The following is a 26,175-nucleotide window of genomic DNA, read 5'->3' on the forward strand; positions in this document are numbered from 1 at the left end:
GTAGGTTTGCTGTCAGTGTCTTGGCCCTGGAAGGTTCTCCGACCATCAAGAGGACAGATTCTGTGACATGGGACACGGGAGTGAGTACCTGAGTTCTTGGAGAAGGCTAGGAGGAACGCAGAGGTCTGCCAAAGGTCTTGCGTGAGCATCGGCTAGTTTAAAAATATCATGGTTCAGGTTCCAGTGGCTACCTTCCCCCACCACTGTGCAGGTACCACATGTACATGAGTCCCTACACACACATGTACTGTGTACACACAGCCCACACACATACACACCCAGATGCACGTATGTCATACATGGGCACATGTACTCTGACTCATACCATACAAAGTCACACATAGACCCATGTGTATCTGGGTTCTATAGTGCTGGGAAGGGACCCAGGAAATCTGAATTTGGTCTAGCCTTGAAGGGTAGGATCCCGATGGGATGGGTACTAGGGCTGTCACACAGCTAACAGCAGCTCTTTCCAGATTCACAGGGCAGAGGCAGTACCATGTGTTACCTAGCATGGCTGCCAATGTGAGGTGAGCATCAGGCCTCGCAATGAGGGCATTCAAGGATGAGCCTTGTGAGCAAACCTGAGAGGGGTAGCATGGAACAATCCTGCTGAGTGGCCAGTGACTCCTTTCTGGTCCATGATGCTGGGATCCTCCTCATGGACATGGGCAAGGTGCCCCACCCCACAAAAGGGTGAAGGTAGCACTGTCCGAGCAGCTGAAGCCTCATGGCCATATATTTCTTTCAGCTCTACTTTCCCTGAATGAAGACCAGGTAGGTGATAACCACAGCCCATGGAGACTGGCCATAGGGCCGTCCACCTGGTGTGTGTGTGTGTTTTCTTGAGGCAGGCTCTCATGTATTCCAGGTGGCCCTCCAACTCACCATGCAACCTTAGATGATCTTGAACTATTTCTTTTTTGGCTTTTCGAGTCAGGGTTTCTCTGTGTAGCCTTGACTGTCCTGGACTCTATAAGAGTAGGCTGGCTTGAATTCACAGGGATCCACCTGCCTCTGCCTCCTGAGTGCTGGGATTAAAGGCATGTGTCAGCACTGTGCAGCGATCTTGAACTTCTGATCCTCCTGCCTCCACCTCCCAAGTGCTGTGATTACAGGTACAGAGCACTTCACTTGCTGCTGAGGATCAACCCTGCGACTTGGTGGACTCTGCGCAAGGATGAACAACTGAGCCCACCCCAAGTTGGCTTTCAGAGTCCTCCATGACCCCACTACCCATTTGCATGTGCCACCAGGGAATGGAAGGACAGGCCTTCCACCCCACCCCCACCCCAAGTCTCTGGGTATTAGCACAGAACAAGACTTGGTCCTGTCCCTCGGTGTGTCACAACATGGCCCAAGTAGTATCCTTCTTACTCTGGTCTGTCTTGAGGGACACCCTCTGACTGCAGGGAAAATGCTTAGGAAATGTTTCTGTGCCCACTGTCTGGCCAATGCAGTGGAAATAGTCCCCCTGGTGTATTTCCAATGTATTACACTTCATTTTGCCACCTGGGAAGTAAACCGGCAGAAGTTCTAAAATAATCCTAGACCTTGGCTCTCTCAGGGGCTGAGGCAAGAAGGCTGTGAGAGCGAGGTCAGCCCAGGCTACATAGTAAGACCTTGCCTTGAGGCCAGAGTTGGAGGACCTTGAATTCAAAAGCAGCTTGGGCTACGTAACAAGACCCTGTCTCAAAATTTCTAGTTGCTTAAAATAATCTGTTGTTGTTGGCAGGGTCTCCGGTAACTAAGAGTGGCCCAGGATGATTTTGATTCCTGAAGCCTAAAACAGTAACTCTCACTGCAGCTCCCGCTGGGGTGACACATCTCACCTGGTTCTCAAGAGTCCTTCCTGCTTGACGAAGTTGTTTTGTTCACCAGTCCCCTTTTTCTACTTTGGGTCACCATCTTTCTCTTTTATTTTAAAACGATGAGGCTGTGCATGGTGGCACACAGCTTTTATTCCAGCACTCAGGAGGCAGAGGCAGGTAAATCTCTGTGAGTGGTGGTCAGACAGCTAAGGCTATGTAGAGAAACCCTGTCTCAAAACAAACAAACAAAAACGTGTGTTTGTGTAAGTGGGCACAAGCATACCACGACTTTTGAGGGTTGTTCGTCTCCTTCCATCATGGGGTCCGTGAACCTCAACTCAGCAGGATTAGTAAGGAGCCTTTACCCACTGACCATCTTCTTGTCCTAAGTGTCCACCTCCTGCGACACCCAGCCTTGCCTGGGCACCTGAGGCCAGGGATTGATTCTGCAGCAGGGTTCACAGAGGGGCATGAAGCTGGGGACAGCCGCAGACGCAGGTTCTAATCTTGATGTACAGCAAGATATCTGGGTTTTCCTCTGTTTGTCTAACACAGATGAGTAAGGCAGTGCTTTGAGATATCTGGACCAGGGGCTGGAGAGATGGCTCAGTGGTTAAGAGCACTGCTTGTTCTTCCAAAGAACCAGGGTTCAATTCCCAGCACCCATATGGCAGCTTACAACTGTCTGCAACTCCCAAGATCTGACACCTTCATGCCAGTGCACATGGTTCTAAGTGAGGCATCCCCAAAAAACCCAGGTACACTGAGGGAGCAAATGAACCTACCAGAACCACATATCCACCTTGAACAGTATAAACACACACACACACACACACACACACACACACACACACACACACACACACACACACACACACACACACACACACACACACACACACACACACTTGGTGACTGGATACAGTCAGTGTTCCAATCCCTCCCCTGGAGCTGAGGAACAAACCCAGGGCCTTGAACTTGCTAGGCAAGTGCTCTACCACTGAGCTACACTATCCCACCCCACAGTGAGTCAGCCTGAAACTGCCCTGGGTACAAAAAAAAAAAGAGAGGAGTCCAGTCCCCAGGGCAGCAAGCAATCAGGAAGGAGAGGAAGAGGTGAGAGCCAGGCTTCTCTACTGAAGGCAGTGAATGTGGAAGGTGGGTGTGGTGCCCAAATAGAACCTGACCTCTTCAGTGGAAGGACCTTGAATTCAAGGCCAGCCTGGGCTACAGAGCGACATTCCTTCATTTTAAAAGTTTTTTGGGTTTTTTTTGTTGTTGTTTTGGTTTATTGAGACAGGAGGGTTCCTCTGTGTTAGTAGCCTTGGCTGTCCGGGACTCACTTTGTAGACCAGTCTGGCCTCAAAACTCACAGCAATCTGCCTGCCTCTGCCTCCCAAGTGCTGAGATTAAAGGTGTGCGCCACCAACGCCCGGCTCCCATGTGGGCTTTTTTCCCCCTTTTAATTATTTATTATTATGTATATAGCGCTCTGTCTACATGTACACCTGCAGGCCAGAAAGGGGCATCAGATCACATTATAGATGGCTGTGAGCCACCATGTGGTTGTTGGGAATTGAACTCAGAACCTCGGGAAGAGCAGCCCGTGCTCTTAACCTCTGAGCCATCTCTCCAGCCCCCCCATGTGGACTTTTAAACATGAGTTCTGGGGAGTCAAACGCATGTCTTCAAGCTTGTACAGCAAGCACTCTGCCAAAGGAGTCCCCTCCAGGCCCACAGTTTCTAAGCACTTGTTCCCCTCTCAAATGAATCAGGGATGACCAGGTGCCAAGGCAGAGAAGCCATGAGGAGCCTGTGTACCCCAGTGCAGGGACACTGGGAAGGAGAATCTGATGAGACCAGAGAGAGCAGGCTGAGGGGCCCAGAAGCCAAGAAGCAGCATCTCAAATGGAAAATAATCTATCAATACTTTTAACATTTTAAATAAACCATAAGCCTGACTCTGAGTCCACTATGTGTAGCCTGAGACTCTTCACCCACCCACGCCCTCCCTTCCACCTGACTGGCCTCCAGGGACACATCCCTTCCCATGCTGACTTCACTGTGAGGCGAGGCACTGGGTAGTCCACACAGGGTCTAGCCCATAGTTCATCAGCCTTACCCAGAACATCAAAGCAAAGCTTCAGAAATTCTCCAACAATCAGTTTATTTACTTACGATAGCATTTTAAAGGCAAATATGCCCATTTTGATGAACCCAGCCCAACATTCCCAATCCTACTAGTATTCCACAAATTCTGCACCCTCCAAGACCCAGGGAGCTCACAGGCTGTCCCCAAAGGCTGCAGCTACTCTCAACACCTAACATGTAGGTTGGTTTCAGGAGCCTTGAGGGGCCCATGGTTAGACTGTACCTTGGCCCCACACCCAGCCCCCGCCCGCAACATCAGCTTGTAATCTGGAGCGTCCAGGGCCCCAAAGTGCAGAGTGGAAGAAACCAGAGAGTCCTGGTAGTCTCCAAGTTTGTGTGTAAACCTGTGGGCAGCACTGCGATGCTCAGCCTGTGGAGAGGCCTGGGACAAACACACCCACCCACTGTGCTTTCTACTTTGGCAAAAGAACAAAATCACCAGGAGTTTTAAAAACACGAGTAAACTTCAGGAGACAGAAAAATAAAACAGCAGCCTGTATGCACAGCCTTCAGGCCACCCGTCAGCATCACTAGCTGTTTGCTGCCAAAGGTGACTGTCCCAAGTCCCCTTTCGTAGCCACCCTGGCTTTCCCTTGGAGAAGGCAGTAGCCTGTAGCTAAGATGACAGGAAAGGCAGGGGAGCTCTCAAGAGAGGCTCTAACAAGGCCTGGGAGGCTGTGACACTGGAGGACCTGTCAACATCAGACAGACAGCTCAGCCCAAGCGGCCCTAAGTTCCTCCATAGGGAGCTGCAGAGTAAGGTTTAAGAGTCTCTTGGGAAGGCCGGGACTTGCAATTGCAGGGTAGCCCTGTTCCTGAGGATGGGAGGGGAGCTGAGGGCGAAAAGCCTCAGTAGGCTCAGCCAGCTGGCAGTGATCGCCGAGACCTCAGCCCTGGGCAGGTGGAAGACAGTCACCATTTTCAAAAGCCCCAGGTCAGTGTTGGTGGCACTGTACACCTTGGTACATCAAAGTCCACAGGAACCTACTCAGGGCTGTCACACAATGGGATTTCCTGTCTGCAGAGGTGGGGGGAGAGGCTTCCAAGAGTTACCTGGCAAAGGAGGAGTGGCTCTGACCCTCACTAACCACAGCAAACAGCGGATGCACAGTCACTGGAATCTGAAGGCCCTAAAGCACGGAGCTCAAGTCCACGCACATCTGCTGGCCAAACCCTGTCAACTCCACATAGGCAGAGGACAAAAGAGAGCTTGCCACCTTCCAGCTGTGGACACACTTGTGCAAATTCAACACCAGGACAGAGCCCGGCTGCCCAACCTAAGGCTCAGTTCTAAGGCAGCAGCCTGACAGGTTGGAAGAGAGCCAAGGCAGCTAGGAAGGGTTGGAGAATTGAATGCAGAGTGGGGCGGAGGCCTCCAGTACATCACAAGGGCCAGGGAGGCAGCAAGGGCGTGCTAATTCCTCAGGGCAGCCAACCTGGAGACCAACAAGAGAGACTCTGGTAAGAAAGGCAGAGGGCAGAGGGTGCCTGCAATACTGCGGACAAGGGCTAGTCATGAACCTAGAAGGGAAAACACACTTAAAACTCGGGTTTTCAAAGCTGTCCTGGGATAACGGTGAAAAGACACCAGAAACAGCCATGTACTGTGCCATCCTTAGGAAGGGCAAGAAAGTCCCTTCTACAGTGAGCTGCTGGCTATGAGGGACTGACCGCAGTGCTCTGATGCAAGGGGGAACTGTCCCTTGCACAGGGGATTTCCCACTGCTCCCAACAGTCCATCAAGTGAGATAGGCCTTAGGATCCCCAACTCACACTCAAGGACAGGACACTAAAGCAACTATTATGACATTTCGCTCAGGCAGGATCCTACCTCCGAGACAGCTGGTCCTCCTGGCTGCGCACAGAGCTTTCACCCACAGCAGAGGCTCCCTCTGGAAGCTGGCTAAGTTGGTCTAGGACCTCCAGGCCATTTTCCTCAGCAATCTGCACAATGAGGCTGTCGACCTGCTCCTGAGGTGTGGTGAGTGTGGTGGCAGAGCTCACAGAATCCTCCATTACCTGAGGAGAGGTTCATTCTGGGCAGAATGGCCATGGCACCATGAAGCCCACTGCAATTGCTTTTTTGTTATGGAGCTATGTGCTGTACACATTTGCTCCTGTCAGGTGTCTTCCCAATACTGTTTTCTACAAAGTGGTTTCTCACTAAACCCAGTGCTCACCCTTTCAGTCAGGTTGGCTGGCAAGGTCCTGGGGTTCATCTATCTTTGGCCCTCAGCACTAAAGGCTGCCAAACACCCAGCCTTTTCTCTGTGTAGCCTTGGCTGTCCTGGACTCGCTTTGTAGACCAGGATGGCCTCGAACTCACAGAGATCCGCCTGCCTCTGCCTCCCGAGCGCTGGAATTAAAGGTGTGCGCCTCCAAGCCTAGCTCACATTCAGCTTCTATGTGGATGCCAAGACCCCCACACTCATGCCTTCAGGCTTGTACAACAAGCACTTTACCCAATGAGCCGTCTCCCTAACCCCCACCGTGGGTCTTGCTCACTGTCTCCCACACTACTTTCTTTTTTGGGGGTTTTGTTTTGTTTTGTTGAGAAAGGGTTTCTCTGTGTAGCCTTGGATGTCTTGGACTCGCTTTGTAGACCAGGCTGGCCTCGAACTCAAAACAATCCCCCTGCCTCTGCCTCCCAAGTGCTGGGATTAAAGGCGTGCGCCACCACGCCCAGCCCCACACTACTTTCTTTCACAGGTTCTCTCTAGGAAGCTTTCCTGGCTCCTTTGGCCATTCCTGTCCCATATCCAGCCAGTGCCACGTCCAGGTCCACCTGGTTCAGGGGCCTTCCTGAACTTCTGCGTGCTCGTCTGTCATGTGGGCATCCCACAAAGCACTGCTGTCCCATCCCCTCCTCTGCCCAGGTCCTGGCCGTGTGCAGCTCAGTGCAGCCACAGCACCGCAAGCACCTACCGACGTGTGCACATCCAGGCTCTGCACCTGCTGCTCAAACCTGTCCATCACTGCAGACACCTTCTGAAGGTCCATGGCACTCAGGGCCTTGTCCAGAGCTTTAGTCACCTGTGCCATGTTCTTAGTCACCTGGGGTAGGACACAATTAGGAGCAGAAAGAATTACAGGTGGTCAAGGGCTGCAGACCAGGGATTGGTCACCAGGACTCTGAGGGGACCCCAGGGCCTCAGCACAGTTACCCCGAGGTTGGGATGTGGGACGGTGGGCGCGATGGGATCCAGGCTCTGGTGTCCAGCACTCCCTGCTGCCTGGGCTCTTTGCTGGCCCAACTTCCCTCTATTCTATGGCTGTTCCCGCTCCTGCCACCAAACCCCACAACACATGCTGGCCACGTGACGCCGTGGTCTAGCACTTACCCCCTTCATGGTCACCGCTGTCTGCACCTTGGAGGCTACTGCATCCACACGGGACGCCATCCGGAGCCAGTTTACACCCTCATTCTTCTTGCGGATGGCATTTTCAGCATACACGCGGGCACACTCCACGTTTTTCTGCTGAAGGGCCTACAGTTCATAAGGGAATGGAATGTCCATGGAGGAACGTCTGTGAGCGGCCTGGGTACCTCTCCAGGTATGCTTTAACCCCGGGATCGTAGGCAATTTCAGTTTGCCGCGGGTGTACTCCTCAGAAACGCGCTAGCTTTGTAAGACTGCAATGCCACAGTCTGGAGTCTGATTATACAGACAGAGCTGGACGGCACAGACCAGCTCACGGGGTCCCTACCACTGCTGCTCCTCCAGAGCCACACTTGCGCAGGAGAAAGGTGGCAAAGACCAAAGGAACCACAGCTGGCAAAGGTGCAGAGCACCGCCTGGGAGGCCTGAGCAGGCCGCCATTGCCAACAGCTATGGCCCTTGGAGCTCAAGGGCTGCACACACGTGTGGCTGAAGGTGTGCTCTGAGGCCAGTCACCCTACTCTGCCTTCTGCTGTCTATCTTTAGGACACCTCCCTGGAAAAACTCGGTGAGCTTCCACCTCTGCCCAACGCTACAGAGCCCTATCCCTCAATCAATGCCTCTCCCCTGACCGATACCCTGGGCAGCAGCCCCACACAGGAGAGCCAGCTGGAATGATGACACTGGAGCAGGGACAGCCAGAAGGCCACACCCTGTAAACCCAGGACATGGGCAGGGAGGAAGGAGGAAGGAGTGAAGGCCATGCACTGTCCGCTCGGACACCGCTGTGGTGGGGAGGGTAGGAGGGCTATCACCCTCCCCTCATGCAGCAGAGCAAGTACAGCAGTCAGTGAGATTGAATCACCAGGTAGGAAGTGCCTTGCACAAAAAGAAGACATTAGACTAACACAGAGGGAAACAAGGCTGGGTGTTGTGGTGGCTCCCACCTGTAATCCCACCAATGGATTGAGGTTAGCCTGGGCTACACAGTGAGTTCGAGGTCAACCTGGACTACAGTACTCAATCTCAAAAGTGAAATGAAAAGAAAAGGGGCAGAAAAGGAGGCCAGCCGGGAGGTCACCCACCTTCTTCACCTTGGCCTGCTCAGCCTTGGAGTCCTTCTCGGCCTTCTTGGCCAGCTTCTCTAGCTGCTTCGCTGTGAACTGAGTGGAAAGCATGACAGCCTCAGACGCACAGATGGCGCCCACCCTCCAGCCCTGTGTGTCCTGCCCCCGCCTGTCCTTGGCCGAACCCTGTGCTAAGAAGTCCTGACGGCCACTGTGAGGCTGAGAAACTGCAAGAGCCCCAGGGATGAACGCCCCAAAGCTCCACCCAGTTCTGAGGCCCCGTGTGCAAGGGAGGCTACAATAGGTCTCCTTACATGCTCATCCTCCCCGCAATGGAAGGCCAGCAACGGGACCAACCCTGCCCTGCTCATCAAGGGCTTTCAACCCACACAAAACACACAAGAACCTCCTTCAAACTACTCAAGCAGTGCATGAACTCCTAAAGGTGTTTTCTGCATAGAACCCTGCATCTGGCTTCCTCACTTCGTGGCCAACAAGAAGAGATGATGTCAACATACCCATGACCTCCCCTGAACAGACTTCAAGGGTTGAAGACCATACCCTGGCCACCAGCAAAATGAGGCTCACACAATGCCCCCCTTCAAGGCATTAGCCCACATGCCAGCACCTGACCACCTCAGTGTGACACAAGTGTACCAGAGCCACGTTCACCTGCCTGGTACCTGAATCCTGCCCAGACCCTCGGAGCCAGGGAGAAAGAAAGAAGATAAAGTTAACCCTGACTGTCACTTGTGAGGCATCTGAGAGAAAGGTGGCAGAAACATGCTGTGGATTATCAGGCGGGTACATAGCCTCCAATAGAAGGCTCTTTCTATTGCCCAAAATACTCTCCCCAGCTGTGTTTAATGAAGATAATACGCTCAGTCTTCATGGACAAGCCGGAGTGATCTACTTCTACTTAGCCAAAACAAAGAACCATCCTGTGTCTGGCCAGCGTCTGGGCCCAGTGTGGCTGCCATCCAGCTACAGTAGTTTTCCCATGATTCCGGGTGTCTGGATTCCGAGTGTTGCTGCCGCTAATTCTTGTCGTTATGTGCCAGTATCCAGGACAGGACTGGGGATGGGTGGCAGTGTACAAACCTTCAACTGGAACAGGGTGTCTGCAAAGACAGAGGAAACAGCTTAAGAGCTTTAAGGTAACAAGTGGCACGTCTAACAGGCAAGCGGGCTGAGCGAGACCCTTGTCTCACATCAGACAGGCCCAACTGTGCAGCTGGAAGACAGCCCCACATTCGACACAGGGCTCCAAGCCGACAGACACCCTCACTAACCTTGTCTGTCGGGACAACCTCATAGGGTCCCTTCATGGACGGGCAGGGTGACAGCTGCAGCTGCTGGGCGTGGTCAGAACATTCACTGAATGGTCTGCGCTGCATGATCTTTTCCTTACCTTCTAAGGCACATAGGCAAGACTGGTCAGGAGGTGAGCCTTAGGCCACCAGAGAGGCTACTCCGTGACAGATGCCATGCCTAAGCCACCATGAGGTCCAGCGTACGGTCCCTACTGTGAATGTAAATGTCTATGTGTGTGTGTGTGTGTGTGTGTGTGTGTGTGTGTATACACGTATGTACGTGTATGGATGTAAATGTCTATGTGTGTGTATTATAAATGTACGTGTATGGATGTATATAACTAATTGCTAACCAAACCTATTAATTCACAAACTTCAGACATGTAAACTCAAATTTTCTTTTATTTATTTTTGATGTTTTGAGGCAGGATCTCGACTCAGGCGCACTAGGTAACCAAGGATGGGAGTACTTGGGCCTTCTAATTTTTCTGTCTCCATGTCCTTCGAGCTGGCAATTCAGTTGGAGCCACCATAGCAGGTAACTGACTCTATTTCTGAATCTGCAGAGGGCTGTGACATTTGATTCCTGAAAAGGCTTATCCTACCAGTCCAGAGTGAGGACACTGAGGGTCTACAGATTCAAAACAAGACCCAGCAGAGACCTGCAGGGTGCAATGAACCGTGTGCATCTACCACCACTCAGTGCAGGTATTAGTCACGCCAGACAAACCACCCTTGACTGGTTCTTGAGGAAAAGTCACGTGACACAGTGACAGGAGGAACAGTGTCACTCAGGTGTGGCCCAGCTATCTCACTAGAGTTAGGACACTGGTCAAGTCTCCCCATCTCAGCCTGTATTTTCATCTAGACTCTAGGAGGACTGGACTCAGAAAAACAGAGACTGGTGTGAGCTTAAGAAAAATTCCGCCGGGCATGGTGGAGCACGCCTTTAATCCCAGCTGTGAGTTTGAGGCCAGCATGGTCTACAAAGCCAGTCTAGGACAGGCAAGGCTACACAGAGTGACACACTGTAATCCTAGCACTCAGGGAAGCAAAGGCATGCAGATTCCTGTGAGTTCAAGGTCTACAAAGCTGACAGCCAAGGATACACAGAGAAACCATCTCACAAAAAAAAAAAAAAGAAAGAAAGAAAGAAAGAAAAGACAAAAAATTAAGAAAAGAAGAAAAAAAAAGTTCCCTCACAAGACTATGATCCCAGCACTCAGGAGGCAGAGGTCTCTAAATTCAAGGCCAGCCTGGTCTACAATGTGAGTCCAGGCGGCCAAGGCTACACAGAGAAATCCTGTCTCACAAAAATAAAACAAGCTAGGCACAGTTGGCATGTACAGCTGTAATGGGAGTTTAAAAAACTGTTCTCTGAGGCTCCACACGCCTGTAATCCCAACACTCAGGGAAGCAGAGGCAGGTGGATCTCTGTGAGTTCAAGGCCAGCCTGGTCTGCAAAATGAGTCCAGGACAGCTAAGGCTGCACAAAGAAACCCTGTCTTAAATAAAACAAAACTGTTCTCTGAAATGTAGAAAGCTATACGGCTATGTCATTGTCATAGAATTCTATCCTGGAGCGAGATGTGGTGGCACTCCTTCAATCCAGCTGGGATTACAGGCGTGTGGAGCCTCAGAGAACAGTTTTTTAAACTCCATCCAGCTGTACGTGGCGGTGGTGAAACACCTTCAATCCCAGCAGTGGGAAAGGCAGAGACAGACAAATCTCTTGATTTCAAGGCCAGCTTGATGTACATAGTAAGTTCCAAGCCAGCCAAGGCTACCTAGGGAGACTGTCTCAAACAAGCAAAAACTCCATCACACCACCCCATTAAACCTGCCTGAGCTCGTTGGGAGTCGAGAGCTCCAAACACTGACAGGTAGAAGTGAGTCACACTACCAAGCACGGCTCCTCCTAACCTGTTACCCTAAGGGACATGTAGCCCTCATCTCAGGGAGCTACTAGCAGGGAGCCCACACGCTGCACGGTACTTGAAACCCTTTGTATCTGAATCACTATTTCTCAGGCATCAAAATATGTAACTAACACCTTTGCTGGTGCCTTCTGACCACGTTTCAGGGTCCCCAAAGCAGAAAACAAAACAAACAGGGAGAGAGTAGCTAGTGGAAGGGCTTGGATCGGAGGTCATTAGGACAAAATTCAGGGTTTGGGTCGCGGGTTAAGGGCCCGGGCCTGGGGAATTCTGGGTAAGGAACCAGAAAGATCCAGGGGTAGGTACTGGCAGGGGTCTGGGAGTCAAGAACCGAGAGCTAGTTCCTGTTGGGTTGTGGGATCGAGGCCCAGGAGAGAGTTTCAGCTAGGGTGTAAAGGTTCAGGCACAGGGCAGGTCCTAGTCCGGGTCTCGAGCTGGGGCAAGGGGCGGGTCTCGGTCCGGATGTAGGGTCCCAGGCCCGGGAGAGGATATGGGGCTGAAGCCCGGGACGGGTCCGGTTGGGTTTTGGGGCTGAGGCCAGGTGACCGCAGAATCCCGCTCCGAACCCGAAGTGGATGACAGCCCCTTACCGTCCATGGCCAGTCGGGCAGCACACCCCTCAGGGCGGAGCAGGGGGGGTGAGATCGTATGGACTAGTTGTACCCGTGAGGACTTCCGGGGTCGCGGCTGTTTCCGGTCGCGCGGCCTGATCTCGCGAGAAGACGGCGCCGGGCTTTGGGTGGGGCTTAGGCAGGGCTCGTGCGGCAAGCGGTTGCCATGGTAATGAGCGCCCAAAGCCGAGTGTGGGTTTTGTGAGTCGGTCGGGTTACTGGGCCCCAAGGCCGCCCGGCCCCGGGCGGCGGGGTCACCTATGGGCCTGTCGAAAAGCAAACCCAAGGAGAAGAAAGGTAAAGGGCGCCGCCTGGCGGCGAGGCCCGCCCACCGAGCAGGCATCGTGGGCTGTAGGTCTAACTGATTATCCGTGTGTTTCAGTTGAGGAGCCAGTGAGCCCCTCCGCCAGTTTAGTTTCAAAGTCTAAGGAGAAAGTAATGGAGAAGGAGAGCAAGCAGCCTGACAAGGAAGCCTTGAATCATCCTGCCGACAGCATGCTGTTCACAGCAGGGACAGCCAAGCACTCAAGGCCTTCCTCTTCCTCTGAAGGTAGGAAACCCGAGGAGGCCCGCTCTGGCAAGGCATCTGGGATGGGGCCCGTTTCTAAGACTAACGAGACAGGAGGCAAATCCTCAGGATTCGCGGTGCAGTGAGGTCAACACGAGCACAGGCAAGCGTGTTAGTGTGAGTCCAGTCTAGGCTCTAGTAGGAATTTCAAGGGCATCTTGTGTATTTGGAGACCCTGTTTCAGAAGGAAAAAGTTTTAAGAAGAAACTTCTTGAATGATTCATACAGTGTCCCCAAAGAGGGTTGGGTGACCTCTGGTTCCACTGTGATTCCTTCAACATGTTAGAGCTTGAAACAGAACCTTGGTTGATTATCCAGGCAGGGGTGTGACTCCTCGTCTCCGTCAGCCTGGGCACAAAGGTGGGAGGGCTTCTGAAGAGGAAAGCATCGCCAGCGGGACAAAAGCGTTTCTTTTCATACAATTCAAACACAGCACTTGGCAGACACCACAAAGTGACAGTTTGCTGCCAATTTCACTTTTCCTTGAGGCAAACAGCTTGGCGTGATTATTCATTTTATAGCCGCTGAGTGCCGTCACACCTTTGGTGTGGCATCGCTAGAGATGAGACCACAAAAGCAGGACACAGCCTAAAGACATAGTCCTCCATCGTGATATCGCCCCGGTTGTGGGAACTAGAGCTGTTAAGTATTTAGAACAAGAAAGGTGTTAGGAGCTTCTTCTGACCAGTATGAAAACAGACCCCCCCCGGGGGGGCGGTCTACCCCAGGCTCATTGCTGTAATGTGGCAGGAACCAGGGAGCATTTCAGAAAGATTAGAGGTAGAAAGCGTGGAACCTCTCAGGCGAGAAAGAAGATGGGCCCGGGCCCAGGCACGGGCTGTGCTGGGTGGTGCAGCACAGCAGGAGGCAGTTTAAAATCCAGGCGTTGGGCCCCAGAAAGAGGTCTAGCCTTGGAACCTAGGGGCCTATCGCGTGAGGATAGATAAAGGCTAAGCAAAGGCTAGGAGGTGTATGTGATACTTACCCCTGGGGTGCTTTTAGCTGATCACAGAAAAGCCAACTAAACAAGATCTTAGCACCAAGTGGTCTGACATCTCACCAAGGAAGGCTCAGAGATGGCATCCACTCTGGGTACACAACAGCATGGCACTGGCATCAAGGACTCTGCCACTGTGCCACCTTCAGTGTCCGGAATGTTTTCCTTCACAATGCCGAGGTACCTGGAAGGCTGAAGGTGTCATGGGCTCACATGACCACGCTGACTCTTAAGAGGTTTTGGGTCTTGCTTGCTATTGGCAAGGAAACCTTTCTGAGGTCGGCTTCACCTGGGCCTCTCTGAGTTGGGGTCAGCTCTCCATTTATGAAGTGCCGGAGGAGCCTTAATGTATCAGAGTAGACAAGGCCTTTGCCAGCAAGGAACTACCCATTTGAAAGCCACCTGTGGCACCTGTCACACAGCGTCACATGAGGAGATGAGGAGACACCAGGCGAGGATGATGTCAAGACAGATAACGGAGCAAGCTCAGCAGCCACAAGGAGCAAGCCACTGGCACATGTGACCCTGGAGGGACCCTCAGGATGTGATTTCGAGGAAGCCAGGTGTAAATGCCCATCTCTGTCATGACTTCCTTTGTCTGAAATGCCTCGAACTCACCTCAGTCCTTTCTCTTCAGCTCCCCAAGAACTCGTATTGCAGTAATGAGCTGTGTCGTGTCCATTTAGAGGTGACTGTAAAGCTGTGGGCAGGCTGCGCATGCAGTTGTACTGCCGGCTTCTCAGGAGACTGAGGCGGTGAGACCCGTGTTCTCAGAGCCCTGGGGAGGGCTGGGGCTGTAGCTCTGCTGGGAGAGTGTCTTCAGTGCAGAAGCACTGCATAAAAGCAGGTGTGGTAGGCTAGGCCTGTCATCTTAACACTTGAGGCAGGGGGAGCATGAGTTCCAGGGAAGCTGTCATTGCATGGCGTGTTCGAGTCCAGCCAGGGCCACAGGAGACCCTGTCTCAAAATAAGAGTGGGGCTGGAGCATGGGCTCAGCAGTTAAGAGTCCTTGCTGTTCCTGCAGAGGGCCAGGGTTCAGTTCCCAGCACCCATTTGGTGGTTCATGGCCATTTGTAACTCCAATTCCAGGGGGCCAGTGTCCTCTTCTGACCTCTGTGGTCACCAGATGTACACGTGGTACACACACGCACACGCACACACGCACACATACATACATGCATACGTGCATGCAGGCTGGCCCATGATTGCCCACCTGTGAAGCTCTGAAGCTCTGTGATGCACTGTAGTTGAGTTGGACCTTTGAACAGTAGATAGATGATTATAGGGTCCTGCCTTTGAGGCTTTACAACCTGGTGCAGCACTTGCCGCCCAGATAAGTCTTCAGAGGACACAGCCCCAAGTCATCCAGCTCACCTACCTGTGAGGCTCAGGTGGGAGCTCTGCAGGCAAGCCTGGCCTGAGCTCCTGACCCACATCGGTGGGAATGCGTTTCTAGTTTTAAGCTGCCAGGGTTTGGATTGGTTGTTACACAACGGTAATAAACCAATGGGTCAGTGGTAGAAGGGAGAGGAAGTTCGGCTCTCAGTTACAGAGCTGCTGTCATCCCAGAACCCAGAAGGCCAAGGCAGGAGGGCCATGCACTCCAAGCACTATGAGCTGCACACTAAAACTTTGTTTAAAAAAGAAAAAACCCTCCAGAGCTAGAGAGACGGCTCAGGGGTTAAGAGCAGTGCCTGTTCTTCCAAAGGTCCTGAGTTCGATTCCCAGCAACTACATTGTGGCTCACAACCATTTATAAAGAGATCTGGTGCCCTCTTCTGGTATGCAGGTGTACATGCAGGCAGAGCACTGTATACAGAATAAATAAATAAATAAATAAATATTATAGATCATTGTAAGCCCACATAAGGTTTCTGGGATTTGAACTCAGGACCTCTGGAAGAGCAGTCAATGCTCTTAACCACTGAGCCATCTCTCCAGCACAAACTGGGTTATTTTTAAAAGAATCAGTTCTGATCTTAGATGATAATAAGGAGTTGACTCTTGATGGCAGAACAGTTGCCTAGCATGCTGAAGGCCCTGGCTTCCATCTCCAGCCCATTCAAAACCAAAACCAAAACGTGCTGAGTAAAGAGCGACAGCCTCCAAAGTCTCACATTCTGTGACTCCCTTAGGAACAGTTTCCAGATGGCAAAATCATACAGATGGAGAGCAGACTTGTTTGCCAGGTGTTTGGGGCAAAGGAACAAGGAGAACAGATGTGACCCAAAGGGCCACCAGGAAGCAGTCTCTGGTGGAAGAGCCCTGCGTCCGTTCAGACGGAGCTGCAGCACGTACGTGGATGGGCACATGTCTGCACACTCGCTGGACCAGTGCCAGCTTCCTGGTATTGATGTGCTAATGTAGGGTGCTACCACTGGAGAAGCTGCGTAAAGGGAATATGGAACCACTTCTTGCCGCCTTTGTAACTGTCTGAATGGATGAGTAGTTTTAAAAAATTAAAAATTAAAAAATATACAATGTTATAATTTTTGTTGTTGTCTTTTTGGTTTTTAGAGACAGGGTCTCTCTGTGTATCCCTGGCTGTCCTGGACTTGCTTTGTAGACCAGGCTGGCCTCAAACTCACAGCGATCCACCTGCCTCTGCCTCCCCGTGCTGAGATTAAAGCCCTGCATCACCATGCCTGGTTTACAATGTTATAATTTAATTATAGTCCAGTATAAGAAAAACAGAAGCCAGGCATGATGGTACACGCCTTTAATCCCAGCACTCAGAGACAGAGGCAGGTGGATGGCTGTGAGTTCGAGGCCAGCCTGGTCTACAAAGCGAGTCCAGGGCAGCCAAGGCTACCCAGAGAGACCCTGTCTCAGGGAAATAAAAAAAGTTGGGCTTGGGGGAAGCTGGGAGATGGCTCAGCAGTTAAGAGCATGGGCTGCTCTTCCAGAGAACCAGAGCTCAATCTCCAGCATCCACATGGCCTCCTGTAACTGTAATTCCAGTTCCAGGGGACCCCATGCCCTCTCTGGCTGTACGCATCCGGGCAAAATAAGCATACACCTAAAGTTATTTATTTATTTATTTATTTGGGTTTTTTTTTTTAAGATTTATTATTTATTATATGTAGAACATTCTGCCTACATGTGTGCCTGACTCCCAGAAGAGGGAAATAGATCTCATTACAGATGGTTATGAGCCACCATGTGGTTGCTGGGAATTGAATTCAGGACCTCTAGAACAGCAGTGTCCTTAACCTCTGAGCCATCTCTCCAGCCCTCCCCCCCCCCATTTTTTTTTGAGACAAGGTTTCTCTGTGTAGCCTTGACTGTCCTGGGCTCTCTTTGTAGACCAGGCTGGCCTCGAACGCTCAGCAATCCCAAGTGCTGGGATGAAAGGCACGTGTCACCATGCCTGGCTACATACACATAAATGTAAAAAAGAAACTTAAGTGGGGGTTGGGTGGAGTTTGGTAGTGCAGCTCTAATCCCAGCACTCATGAGCAAAGAGGCAAGTGGATCATTGGTGAGCTTGAGGCCAGCCTGGTATAAATGGTGAGTTCCAGGCCAGCCAGGGCTACATAGTGAGAACTTGTGTCAGAAAACAAAACAGAGTGAAGGTTGAGTTTGTGGCTCGGTTGGTAGACCACTAGTTCTGGGGTCCATCACCAGCACTGCATAGAGCATTCCTGGTGCTGATGTGTGTAGTCCCAGCACTTGGGAGGTAGGAGGAGAATCCTGAGTTCAACTCATTGAATTTTATTTCTCAGGCTGGAGAGATGGCTCAGTGGTTAAGAGCACAGGCTGCTCTTGCAGAGGTCCTGAGTTCAAATCCCACTGACCGCGTGTTAGCTCACCACCATCGGTAATGGAATCTGAATCCCTCTTCTGGTGTGCACGAAAACAGAGCGCTCATATACATAAAATAAATAATTCTTTTTTTTTTTTAAGATTTTATTTCTCAGTGAGGAGCATCTTTCTAAATCTTGAATGAAAGAAAGGCATTGCTAAGAGACACTGAAGGATGTGACCCCATTGACTGTAGTGCAGCGTCTGTAATCTCAGCAGTTGGGGGACAGAGGCAGGAGAAGTCTCCTGACTTCAGGCCAGCTGTAAGTAGATCCTATCTTAAGCAAAACAAAATGTGGGCGCGTGCACACACACACAGACACCACAAAAAATCTCTCCAAATACTTTAGACATTATGAAATTCTTTCAGCCATAACATCAGCCCAGGCCACATAATGACCCCATTTCCAAAAAAATTAAAAGCAATGTATATGAGAGGCCAGGGTAACATCTCAAATATCAGATCAGATACTCTGAGACACTATAGGGGAATCTTTTTTTTATTGCATTTTTATTTATTATTTATTATTTATTTTTTTGGTTTTTCGAGACAAGGTTTCTCTGTGTAGCCTTGGCTATCCTGGACTCAACTTTGTAGGTCAGGCTGGCCTTGAACTCACAGCGATCCGCCTGCCTCTGCCTCCCGAGTGCTGGCATTAAAGGAGTGCGCCACCACGCCTGGCTTATTGCATTTTTAAAATGTTCTACTATTTGTATTTTTTAAAGTGATTTATTATGTATACAGTGTTGTGAGCCACCATGTGGTTGCTGGGAATTAAGCTTAGGACCTTTAGAAGAGCAGCCAGTAAGACTATACTTTCAGGGATCATTTCTATAGTTGAATAATGGGAAAATGGCGGGGGGGAGGAATGGGAGGATACAAGGGATGGGATAAACATTGAGATGTAACAAGAATAAATTAATAAAAAATTTAAAAAAAAAAAAAAGAGCAGCCAGTGCTCTCAGCCTGTGAGCCATCTCTCCAGCCCCCTGACAGTATCTTTTCTTCTTTTTGTTTTTGTTTGTTTGTTTGTTTTGAGACAGAGTTTCTCTTGTAGTCCTGGCTGTCCTGGACTCTTGTAGACCAGACTGATCTCGAACTCACAAAGATCCACCTGCTTCTGCCTCCCTGAGGTCTGGGGTTAAAGGTGTGTGCCTCCACACCTGGCTGGGTTTTGGTTTTTTGAGACAGGGATTCTCCATGTGGCTCTGGCTGTCCTGGAACTCACTTTGTAAACCAGTCTGGCCTCAAACTCAGAAATCTGCCCGCCTCTGTCTCCTGAGTGCTGGAATTAAAGGTGTGTACCACCACCACCTGGCTACAAGTACCTACCTTTCTTGAAGGTGGTTTGACAGTGTGATACAACTTCTAAATCTCTATCCTCTGCTGAACAGCCTGGTGTGATCTCTCCCTGAGTAGGGTAGGACTTGCCCAAAGGAAAAGATGTGGTTTCTGTGCCTAGGTTTTTAGTTGACTTTAACTTAGTCAGAATGGAGATTATCTGGTTGTACCCAACCTAACCACAGAAGCCTTTAAAAAGTCACAAGCTGAAAAAAAAAAAGTCACAAGTTGGTGAGCGGGGCATGGTGGTACCCGCCTTTAATCCCAGCAGAGGCAGAGGCAGGCAATCTCTCTAAATTTGAGGTCAGCCTGGTCTACGAAGTCAGTCAGGGACAGCCAGGGCTACATACAGAGAAACAACCCTAGGAGTGGGGAGAAAAGCCACAGACAGACAGAGATGGGGAAGATGGGTAGATAAGCTTGGTGCCACGCCTGAGAGCAATCCCTGGCCCCACAAAAGGGAAGGAAGAGAAGCAACAGCTAAATGTTGCCCTCTGACCTGTCCAGCCACAGCATGACCTGTATGCTCCCCCAAACACACATGCGCACACAAAATACAACTTTAAATGTTTCTACAAAGTTACAGGCAATCTGGGTCTGGTAGTGCACGCCTGTAATCCTAGCATTCTAGATGCTAAAACAGGAAGATTCCCATGAGTTTAAAGCCAGATGAAACTACACAGAGAAACCTTCTTCAAACACCAAAACAAACAAGCAGACACAAGAAGTCACAGGCAGAGCTTGTAGGTCTCTGGAAGCTCCAGCAGCCTCTGAGCGTAGCTGTTAGGGACTTCAGCAACTGGGCCACGAGGAAACCTGGGCCCTGATCCAATCTGTACATGAGAATGTAGCCTCGGTCCCTGAGTATAGTCCTGGCCAACCTGTGCCTGAATTCCTGGGCCACCAAGACTGAGAACTGATGAAAAGCCACCAGTTTGAAATACTTTGTCATGCAGTGAGGAAGTAGTTCAGGTGGCTCAAAAATAAAATGACTGCCTAGCACTCGGGAGGCCTGAGATGCACTCCTAGCACTCGGGAGGCCTGAGATGCACTCCTAGCACAGAGACACAAAGCCAGGACACAGGCTTGGTGGTGCATGCCTGTGATCCCAGCCACCGGGATGCAGAGGCAGGGATATTGAAACTAGTTCTAGGCCAGGTACTGCTACATAGTAAGACCCTGTCTCAAAAACTAAGTAAATAGTGCAGGTGCTGTGCTTCAAGAACCCTGAGTCAGTTGTTACATCTACATTCCCAGCATTCCCGAGGCTGGGACAAGAGACAGCCCGGTCTATGTGGGTAAGGCCTTGTTTCCAAAACTAGATTAGATAGATGGGTGGAGGGAGGGATGGATGGGTGGAAGGATGGATGGAGGGGTGGTTGGGTGGGCGGGGCTTAGATAAATAACCCCAATGGTTAGGGTGTAGCTCAATGGTAGAACACTTCCCAGAACATGCATGGCAAAACCAAACAAAACAAAGAAAAAAAAAAGAAAGAAAGAAACACCAGCTGGGCGTGGTGGCGCACACCTTTAATCTCAGTACTCAGGAGGCAGAGGCAGCAGATCTCTGTGAGTTCGAGGCCAGCCTGGTCTACAAAGTGAGTCCAGGACATCCAAGACTACACAGAGAAGCCCTGCCTCAAAAAACCAACAAAACAAAACAAAACCAAAAAATGAAAAAGAAAGAAAGAAAAGAAATACTACTGCTAGAGAAAAATAACACTAAAAATGAGGCATGATGCCCTCTCGCTCTGGGTCTGCTTGCCTCTGCCTCCTGAGTGCTGAGATTAAAGATGTGTGTGCCATCACACCCAGCACATGTTTCTAAGTCAGCAGTTCTCAAGCTGTGGGTCTCGACCCTTTGGGGGTAGAATGACCTTTTTATAGGGGTCACTACCAGATATTAACATTATGACTCATAACGGTAGCAAAGTTACAGTTACGAAGTAACAGCAAAAGTAATGTTAGGGTTGGAGGTCACCACACCATGAGGAGCTGCGTTAAAGGGGCCACATTAGGAAGGCTGAGAAGCGCTGTTCTAGACGGAAAAGTTAGGGCTAGCAAGGCTGTGTAGCACATCCTGAGGGTCCAGACTGTAACCCAGCGACCCACATGGCATCTGACTTCCACACCTGTACACAAACATACATGTAAATCAATGTAAAAAAATTAAAAGGGCTGGAGAGATGGCTCAGAGGTTAAGAGCACTGTCTGCTCTTCCAAAGGTCCAGAGTTCAATTCTCAGCAACCACATGGTGGCTCACAACTATCTATAATGGGATATGGTGCCCTCTTCTGGCCTGCAGACACACAGGGGGGGGGGGGGCAGAATACTGTATAAATAATAAACAAACTCCTTTTAAAAAAATTAAGACACTTCTTTAATCCCAGCACTCTGGAGGCAGAGGCAGGGGGATCTCTGTGCGTTTAAGGCCAGCCTGGTCTACAGAGTGATTCCAGGACAGCCAGGGATACACAGAGAAACCCTGTCTCAAAAAAAAAACAAAAAAACCCAATTTCCTATGGCCAGGCAGTGGTAGCATACGCCTTTAATCCCAGCACTTGGGAGGCAGAGGCAGGTGGATCTCTGTGAGGTTTGAAGCCAGCCTGGACTACAGAGTGAGTTCCAGGACTGCAAGAGCTGTTATACAAACCTTATCTCGAAAAAACCAAAAATTAAAAAATAAAAAGAGAGAGAGATTTATGAAAACAATGTTTTGCCTGCATGTATGCCCAATCACCAGAAGAGGGCACCAGATCTCATTACAGTTGTGAGCCACCATGTAGTTGCTTAACCTCTGAGCCTTCTCTCCAGCCCTAATTTTCTCTGTGTAGCCTTGAACTCCTGGACTCCCTCTCTGTTAGACCAGGTTGGCCTGAAACTCACAGTGACCTGCCTTTGCTCCCCCAGAGTACTAGGATTATAGGCGTGTGCCACCACTTCCTGGCCTAGACACACATTAGTACACATAGAAATCTCATAAAACACAAAACTAAAACCATGGTTTTCATTGTTTTGTTTAAAAAGAAAAAAGAAGAGAGAGAGAGAGAGAGAAGCCCTGATAAAAGTGTTATGAGGCAGAGAACCTCCAAAACTGCCATCGAGTTGACTTGGTGTTGGCCGTCTACTGAATGGCCTCATGAGTGGTCTGTATATCCAGTGAGACTTCGCTGGAGAAAACTAGTCTTTGGTTTGCAAGCAGGTATCAGTTGAGATAGATTCTGGGTTAAGGATGTGGCTTATGTCTACTCTCAGCTCTGGGACCTCCAATGGCTCTGTGCACGCTGTCACAGGCTGTGCGCGCTGTCACAGGCTCTGTGCAGTTATATGTGCATTGGTCCTGCTGTATTTACAAGGCTGTGTTTCCTTGAGTGGTCTCCATCCTCTCTGGCCCTTACAGTCTTTCTGCCTCCTCTTTTGCAGGGTTCTCTGAGCCTTAAAGGGGGCATTTGGTGGAGGAGTGTTCCAGTATCTTTCACTCTCTGCACAGTGTCCGGCTGTCTCTGTATTTATTCCAGTTTACTGCAGGAAGACGCTTCTCTGAAGATAAAGGAGCAAGGCTGATCTAGTAGTAGAGCAGAATGTTTGCTGCCCTGTGCTTAGGAGAACAGTAGTGTTTGATTTTCCCCTAGATTCCTGGCCCGTGTAGTCTCAGGTTCTTGGCGACCAGAGCAGTGTCAGGAATACGCTCCATCTCATGGAGTGCGGCTTAGATCCAGCCAGATAGAGGCTGGTTACTTCTCGAGCGATGTGGCACCATTGCACTAGCTCTTCCCGCAGGTCACCATTGTTGATCAAATTGTCTCCAGCATAGTGTTCGCCTTTCTCCTTCAGTCCTGTGCAGAGCACCATCTGGTCCCATGGAGAGTTAACGGGGCTCAGGGCTCCAGGCAGGCACACACCAGCTTGATTTCTCCGTGTCCAATTTTCTTGATTGATTGACTGCTACAGGGTCTTAACTATGTTTCCCTGGCTGGCCTGGAGCTCTGTGTAGACCACGGTGTCCTTGAACTCATGGAGCGCCTCTTGTGTTTGCTTCTCAGGTGCTGGGATTACAGAGGGGTGTGCTGCCACAACCAGATTTTTTTGTTGTTTTTTTGAGACAGGGTTTCTCTGTGTAGCCTTCGCTGTCATGGACTCGCTTTGTAGACCAGGCTGGACTCAAACCCACAGCGATCCACCTGCCTCTGCCACCCAAGTGCTGGGATTAAAGGTGTGTACCAGCGCGCCCTGCATAACCAGCCATTTTTGTTGATATGACTTTGTATGATGGGAGTTGATCTCATGTATGCTCAGGGTGCATTGTAGCAGTGAATATTTTGAGACAAGATCCTGCTATATACTCCTGCTTGGCCTGGAACTCTATGTACACCAAGACAGCCTTGAACTGGTAGTGATCTGCCCGCCTTTGCTTTCCCCAAGTTCTTGGACAAAAGGTGTGCGCCACCACACTCCTGGATTAACATGTTTTTTTGTTTGTTTGTTTGTTTTTGTCTTTTTAAAACATGGCCTCTCTACCTAGTTCTGTTTAACCTGTAACTCACTCTGTAAATCAAGCTACCTTCAAACTGACAGAGATCCATCTCCCGCTGCCTCCCAAGGGCTGGGGTTACAAGCATGCAACACCACACCTGTTTTTGTTTTTGTTTTTAAGCTTTATTTATTTAAAGATGTATTGATTATGTATACAGTGCTCTTGCCTGCATGTACACCTGCACACCAGCAGAGGGCACCAGATCTCATTATAGATGCTTGTGAGCCACCATATAGTTGCTAGGAATTGAAATCAGCACCTTTGGAAGAGCAGTCAGTGCTCTTAACATCTGAGCCATTTCTCCAGCCCCTGGTGTTTTATTTTTAATTGAAAGCACTCACAGCTTTTAAAATTGTCTTAATATATTTCAGTATGTACCTTTTATAGTCAATGGGAATAGCACACCTGATAATTTGACATTAATGTTAAATATGATGGAGTGTAATTTTTGATTTAATGATAAAAAGGAAGGGCACTGTGCTGCCTAGTATAGGTCATGGGTGATCTGAGAGTGCTTAAGATAAGTTGGCTTCAGGCTGGAGAGATGGCTAGAGGTTAAAAGCACTGGCTCCTCTTCCTCTTTAGGAAGTTCAGATCCTGATTGAATTCCCAGAAACCACGTGGTGGCTCATAACCATCTATAATGTTATCTGGTGCCCTCTCTGGCCTGCAGGTGTACGTGCAAGCATAGCACTGTATACATAATAAATAAATCTTTTAAAAAAAAAAAAAAAAAAAAAAAGATAAGGCCGGATGTGGTGGCACATGCCTTTAATTCCAGCACTCGGGAAGCAGAGGCAGGTGGATCACTGTGAGTTTGAGGCTAGCCTGGTCTACAAAGTGAGTCCAAGACAGCCAGGGCTACACAGAGAAACCATGTCTCGGGAGGAGGGGGGAAGACTCAGGAGAATGTACTGTCCAGTACTTGTTGCTCTGAAGCTGTCCTGCAGCTCATGAAGTTTAGCATCTACTCTGACTCCTCCTGGCAGGGTATATCCAGTGCTCATAGCTGTCCCAGGGTATATCCAGTGCTCATAGCCCGTCCCAGGGTATATCCAGTGCTCATAGCTGTCCCGGGGTATATCCAGTGCTCATAGCCCGTCCCGGGGTATATCCAGTGCTCATAGCCCGTCCCGGGGTATATCCAGTGCTCATAGCCCGTCCCGGGGTATATCCAGTGCTCATAGCCGTCCCAGGGTATATCCAGTGCTCATAGCTGTCCCAGGGTATATCCAGTGCTCATAGCTGTTCCAGGGTATATCCAGTGCTCATAGCCCGTCCTGGGGTATATCCAGTGCTCATAGCTGTCCCAGGGTATATCCAGTGCTCATAGCTGTTCCAGGGTATATCCAGTGCTCATAGCCCGTCCCGGGGTATATCCAGTGCTCATAGCTGTCCCAGGGTATATCCAGTGCTCATAGCCGTCCCAGGGTATATCCAGTGCTCATAGCTGTTCCAGGGTATATCCAGTGCTCATAGCCGTCCCAGGGTATATCCAGTGCTCATAGCTGTCCCAGGGTATATCCAGTGCTCATAGCCCGTCCCGGGGTATATCCAGTGCTCATAGCTGTTCCAGGGTATATCCAGTGCTCATAGCTGTCCCAGGGTATATCCAGTGCTCATAGCTGTTCCAGGGTATATCCAGTGCTCATAGCCCGTCCTGGGGTATATCCAGTGCTCATAGCTGTTCCAGGGTATATCCAGTGCTCATAGCCCGTCCCGGGGTATATCCAGTGCTCATAGCTGTTCCAGGGTATATCCAGTGCTCATAGCCCGTCCCGGGGTATATCCAGTGCTCATAGCCGTCCCAGGGTATATCCAGTGCTCATAGCCCGTCCCAGGGTATATCCAGTGCTCATAGCCGTCCCAGGGTATATCCAGTGCTCATAGCCGTCCCAGGGTATATCCAGTGCTCATAGCCGTCCCAGGGTATATCCAGTGCTCATAGCCGTCCCAGGGTATATCCAGTGCTCATAGCCGTCCCAGGGTATATCCAGTGCTCATAGCCGTCCCAGGGTATATCCAGTGCTCATAGCTGTCCCAGGGCATATCCAGTGCGCATAGCCTGTCCCGGGGTATATCCAGTGCTCATAGCCCGTCCCGGGGTATATACAGTGTTCATAGCCCGTCCCTCTGAGCTGTGTATGTTTGAGTGTTGGAATCTCACTAGGACAGTTTGTTTTGCTTTCTCTTGCTGGCCACCAATCTGTTCCCTTTACTGTGAGCTAAGACAGGCCATGTCTTCATTATGGAAGAAGTTCCCACACCCCCACTAAATGGATCGATGTTTTCTTCCCTCTAGACAAACCTGATACAAAATCAAAGGCATCCAAGAAGAGAAGTGTCATTCCGCAGATCATCATCACCCATGCCTCAAACGAGACACTAATCAGCTATGGTGTCCCTGACAGTGACGAACAGAGGACCATCCGGGAGCATGCTGACTGGGGCCCTTACTACCGACACAGGAGCCCCAGCACGATAGCAGCCTATGAGACACAAAGCACAGAATAAATGAGAGCTCCCTGGAGCTGTGATGGTTTACTGTGCCCACAGTGTCAACTAACTGAAAGAAGGGCCAGCCTCCTGTGCTGGAGCTCAGCGCCCTCCTCCAGGCTTGGAGGTCCTCTGTCCCAGTCAGCATCAGCTTGATGGGGGA

The 26,175-nt window shown here is 50.3% G+C and overlaps 2 protein-coding genes across 2 annotated transcripts; one reads left to right on the plus strand and one right to left on the minus strand.

The window, feature by feature from the left end:
- Positions 1-5,198: 5,198 nt before the first annotated feature.
- On the minus strand, positions 5,199-12,431 carry Chmp1a (charged multivesicular body protein 1A). Its single transcript, XM_051168787.1, has 7 exons — positions 12,250-12,431; positions 9,511-9,530; positions 8,428-8,505; positions 7,304-7,450; positions 6,888-7,016; positions 5,794-5,981; positions 5,199-5,398 (listed from the first exon to the last, which is right to left on the minus strand). The coding sequence occupies exons 1-7, from the start codon at positions 12,254-12,256 to the stop codon at positions 5,377-5,379; spliced, it is 591 nt and encodes a 196-aa protein (XP_051024744.1). The 5' UTR covers positions 12,257-12,431; the 3' UTR covers positions 5,199-5,376.
- Spata33 (spermatogenesis associated 33) lies at positions 12,427-26,057 on the plus strand. Its single transcript, XM_051168788.1, has 3 exons — positions 12,427-12,567; positions 12,653-12,820; positions 25,819-26,057. Exons 1-3 carry the CDS (start codon positions 12,531-12,533, stop codon positions 26,028-26,030), a joined length of 417 nt encoding a protein of 138 aa, XP_051024745.1. The 5' UTR covers positions 12,427-12,530; the 3' UTR covers positions 26,031-26,057.
- The last annotated feature ends 118 nt before the right edge of the window (positions 26,058-26,175 follow it).

The sequence above is a fragment of the Acomys russatus genome, chromosome 26 (assembly GCF_903995435.1).
Source record: "Acomys russatus chromosome 26, mAcoRus1.1, whole genome shotgun sequence".
In the NCBI taxonomy this organism is placed as follows: Eukaryota; Metazoa; Chordata; class Mammalia; order Rodentia; family Muridae; genus Acomys; species Acomys russatus.

Coding starts and splice junctions, on each gene's coding strand:
- Spata33 (XM_051168788.1), top strand. CDS start 12,531: ATGGGCCTGTCGAAAAGCAAACCCAAGGAGAAGAAAG. Junction 12,568..12,652: donor CAAACCCAAGGAGAAGAAAG/GTAAAGGGCGCC, acceptor CGTGTGTTTCAG/TTGAGGAGCCAGTGAGCCCC. Junction 12,821..25,818: donor GCCTTCCTCTTCCTCTGAAG/GTAGGAAACCCG, acceptor TCTTCCCTCTAG/ACAAACCTGATACAAAATCA.
- Chmp1a (XM_051168787.1), bottom strand. Junction 7,451..8,427: donor AGCAGGCCAAGGTGAAGAAG/GTGGGTGACCTC, acceptor TATGAACTGTAG/GCCCTTCAGCAGAAAAACGT. Junction 5,399..5,793: donor GAGGACCAGCTGTCTCGGAG/GTAGGATCCTGC, acceptor GTTGGTCTCCAG/GTTGGCTGCCCTGAGGAATT.